Source organism: Gossypium hirsutum, chromosome A02, assembly GCF_007990345.1.
Source record: "Gossypium hirsutum isolate 1008001.06 chromosome A02, Gossypium_hirsutum_v2.1, whole genome shotgun sequence".
NCBI lineage: Eukaryota > Viridiplantae > Streptophyta > Magnoliopsida > Malvales > Malvaceae > Gossypium > Gossypium hirsutum.
This window is the reverse complement of record NC_053425.1, coordinates 21,318,621-21,322,865: the sequence shown is the minus strand read 5'-3', so window position 1 is coordinate 21,322,865 and position 4,245 is coordinate 21,318,621. Positions and strand designations below refer to the sequence as shown.

At 34.4% G+C, this 4,245-nt stretch overlaps 1 protein-coding gene across 3 annotated transcripts; it reads left to right on the top strand.

Annotated features, from left to right (window-relative positions):
• The first annotated feature begins 1,273 nt into the window (after positions 1-1,273).
• LOC107951033 (E3 ubiquitin-protein ligase APD2) lies at positions 1,274-3,496 on the top strand. 3 transcript variants are annotated; one of them, XM_016885923.2, is made up of 8 exons: positions 1,274-1,361; positions 1,455-1,565; positions 1,656-1,882; positions 1,969-2,065; positions 2,194-2,492; positions 2,589-2,658; positions 2,762-3,077; positions 3,144-3,496. In XM_016885923.2, the coding sequence occupies exons 2-8, from the start codon at positions 1,463-1,465 to the stop codon at positions 3,220-3,222; spliced, it is 1,191 nt and encodes a 396-aa protein (XP_016741412.1). In that variant the 5' UTR covers positions 1,274-1,361; positions 1,455-1,462; the 3' UTR covers positions 3,223-3,496. The 3 variants fall into 3 exon arrangements, with proteins under 3 accessions (XP_016741412.1, XP_040940621.1, XP_016741409.1); XM_041084687.1 differs by having other exon boundaries at positions 1,330-1,348; XM_016885920.2 differs by lacking the exon at positions 1,274-1,361 and having other exon boundaries at positions 1,403-1,565; positions 2,589-2,605; positions 2,847-3,077.
• Positions 3,497-4,245: the final 749 nt, after the last annotated feature.

Here is a 4,245-nt window from a genome sequence, read left to right as displayed (position 1 = left end):
ATTGGAATAAAAAATTAAAATTATAGGGACCAAAAATTAAAATTACATGGACAAAAAAAAGATGAAATACATGGAAAAAACGACTAACAATGAGGAAAAAAAATCAATTTATAGAGGCAAAAAATTTCGACAAATAAAGGCCCCTTAAAAAGTACAGCAATTTAAAAGCATAGAAAGAACTAACCTTAATGGATGAAATCATCTTGCAAATGAATCTCCATAGTTGATTTTTATAGATTTACAGTGGAGTTTTTATTTTTTTAGATTTACTTTGGATTTTGGAGGTAAAAGTGAAAATGAGAGAATGGAGGTTACTGATATCTTAGCACCCCTACTATGTTTGAAAGCATGTGGCAAATGGAGTAATTTTTGAGCAAGCATTGTCAAATATGTCATTCCACATATCTCATTTTCAATTAGCTATGAAAAAAGTTGTCCATCCCAGTGTATTTTGTTTTGGAGGTTTTAGCTCAACAAGCTCCTACAAACATTCATTTATCAAACACTACAATTAGAGGGTTTGATTACTCAATCCTCTATTTGTACTCAAATCAGCTAAAAAAGGCTCAAAACTCTATTTACCAAACACCTCTTAGTAGTCGATTTAGTTCATATTTAATTTCTATATCAGTTTAGATTAATTTGTATTTAATATAAAATAATTATCTTAAATTTTGTAATTAATAACATATATTAATATTATAATATTTTATAAACAAAACTTTTAAATAGATAAGTATGTTTACTAAAATTTATATTATGTAAAATTTAATTAAAAAATAATAATTAGAGAGCCCCCCAAGTAAGTGGGGGTTTAATGATTATTTTTTTTATATTCAATAATTAAGAGTTGTATTATTATTTACACAAAGCTCTTGCACTTAACACGCTTTTAGGTTTCAATTAGGTGAAGTGCTTTCTGAATTAAAGAAAATTGCTAAACTCAATGCTTTATTTGCTTGGGGGATGGATGGAATGCGTGATGCGGAATGGGCGGAGGCCTAAGGACGAGAAATAAGCTAGCTAGTGCCATTAGTGGCTTAGGACGAGAAATTGCGTTTTGGGCTTAGATTATCTAATCGACTTGCATGATGCTATTGCTATTTGATTCAACGAAATGCAATAGAGTTAAAGGGCCAAAGAATTAAAAGAAATGCCTTCCACGTTTCTAGTGGGTCCACTCCGAGGTTGGCATTGCCAAGGGCCCTCTCGGCAAGGGGTGTGTGAACAACCGAGTTATAAAAGAGCAGGCCTTGCCTTGACTGGTTAATAAAGGCACCCAATATAACTGACACCTAATGTTCAAACAAACTTGCCATTCAATTCCCCGCCAATCACAAAGGAAACGGTTAGTTGTGACGGTAATAATATTCCCCCAGAAACCTACTAGTCTTTCTCTTATGTCTCATTTACATTTAGCCTCTCATCCATTGCTTCTTTTTGCTTCCAAATAGTAACAACCATGTTCAGGCCAGGGTTCGTACCAGCTTCCAACCATGCTCAACTTCCTCAGTGGAAAGACACTTGGACACGAGTGCTACCTGCTCTGACTTTATGGATATGTGGCATGTAATTCGTTCACTATGTTTTCTGTTTCATTCATTCTTCAATCTTAAGCTAAAAGTATTTTTGGTTTGGCTTTTCTGATTTTGCAGTGTCGGTAATCCTCCGATATGGCTACTATGGGAATTGCAGTATGGTGCTTGGACCAAGCTCTTCTCGGTTGATGAAGGCCAGTTCTGTTTTTGTACAACAGGTTCAAGTAAGAGATGAAAATTGGAAAGGGGCTCTTGTTTATGTGTTTCCAGAGAAACCAGAGTTAAGCAACGAAGTAAATTGGAACTTTTCAAATTATTTGATTGTTGGAGCATATGATCGCAAGGTATTACATCTAATAATCTAATTTTTATTTATTTGTTTAAATTTAAACACAAATACTTTACCACTCCACCTATGGTTCAATTTCAGGGATACTCTTTGTGGTTAAACAAGGGTTCTAGGATCCACATAAGATGGGCAACTCAACCCAGTAGATTAGACAAAATTGAACTCATTATCATAAAAGGTAGTCATCTTAGCTCCTCTGTTTAGTTTATACTTTACACCAACATGAATACCCAGATTGCCAAATCTAGTTTAGTCCCTCTGGGATGTGGATTGGGACTCTCACACAATTAATCTGTGTTTCTGCAGGAGAAAAAAAACCAGAAACGTTGCTGCCCGAACGAACAGTGCCATTTGGTGCCCTTTTCCTGAATGAACCAGTAACGGGTAAAGAAGCAGAGTACAACATTGAGGAAGATGACAAGTACTCTGTAGGTCTAATTAACTGGAACCCTAGAAGCATAATTATTACATTTAGTTTAAATGTTACATCCAAAGTTTATGATGTAACAAAAGCTAGCGATATGTGTTCAACACTAAATGGATCATGCCGGCTCCAACTTCAGTTTCCCCACACTCAGTATGTTATAGTTTCAACTCCTGATAATGTAAGGTCTCAACCCTTTTGTAATTCAAGTTTAACTTCTTTTCATATTACTAATGAATTCCTCCTGAAATTAGTCAACAAAATTTAACTTTTTCAGGGTGATATTGCCGGACGGTACGTTGAGCTGTCTTTTGTTGCTCGAGTTATTACTTACATTGCAATTTTAGGTACCATATATACATGCGGAAATGTTCAAGTGCAGACCAGAGAATTAAGTTTTTATTGCTATGATGGTTTGATGCTTTTTTTTTTTGTTTTGGTTATCTGTAGGTTTCTTCATCATTATCATTTTATTGGTGCTGAAATACCTAGGAGCATGCAATGATGAGATAATTAATAGTAATACAACGTTCAGGGAAATATCGTGGAGGACGGAGACTGACCCTATTTTACCGGAGAAGTCAGTTCGGTTGACCTACGGAACAACGGCAGAGGACGACAATGATGATGCCGAAACCGGATCTTCAAGTAGCTCGTCGGAGGATTTATATGATGCGAAATTATGTGTAATATGCTATGATGATCAACGCAACTGCTTCTTCGTCCCATGTGGACACTGTGCGACTTGCTATGATTGTGCTCAAAGGTACAAACAAGAAGAAAAGAAAAGAAATCCTTTCTCTCTACTTTCACTAACAAATAAAATTTGCAGGATTATGGAGGAAGAAAACAAGGTGTGTCCAATATGTCGAAGATTGATTCACAAAGTAAGAAGATTGTTTAGTCCATAGAATTAGGTAATGAAATGAGATTGTATATTAATGCCAGCATGGTTCTATCTACCGAACTGAGTGCCTCGTTTAGGTTTTGGTACGAGTCTGGGTTCGGAGTTTTTCTTTTGTTTTTTCTCAATCAAGCAACATGAAAAACTCGGATATAGATGGAGGGCTTGGGGGAACCGATGCAAGCAACATGTGGTTTTTGCTTAGAATGATATGTTCACTTGGTAGGCTAAGGAGTCATTGTTTGTCCCCATGGTGAAATCATGTGTTGATTTGCTTACAAGATTACCCTCTTTTTTTTTATATCTAATCTCATGATTGCACCATCCATCCTGATTTCATCTTTCACTAAAATGATGTTGATTCGGCACTTCAAATATATGTATATAAGTTGCTTGGAATCCAACCGATTATGGCTTTTGCTCCAATTACAAATTTTAACATCCACTTGTTCATACTCGTTCATTTATATCCTGTTTTCCTCTCTTGCTCTGCTTACATTTTTTTTTCTTTTGCTTTTTCCGATTTAAAATGATAAATGATATTTTTTGAACCAAAATGATAAATAATAATTATTATATAATAACTTAATATGTATTAAAAATAATTGAACCAATTTGATTACTGATTTTTGGCCCAACTAATTTGATAAAAATAAAAATAAGCTCAACCAACACCTTATAATGGATGCTTGCTAAATCATTTATTCTCAAAGACGGTTCCTCATTTCTTAGGAAACCGAAATTATTTTTAACTTTTGGATAAAAAAAAAATCCACTTTTAATTTTTGGCCTAACTCCACCGTTCTATTAATCTTTCTTTTTTAATTTTGATAACATTTCATTTGAGAACTGGAAAATAGAAGCAGGGATGACAACAAATAGTGATTTTTTTTTTTATAAACATATATAAAATCTCTTTACGAACAGAATTGGGTGAATTAGCCCGTCCTCTTTTGTGAAGCTTTTGAATAAAATTGCCAGCTTCTCCTCTTTGATTTGTAAATGTAGATGAGCTTATATGTTATGTGAC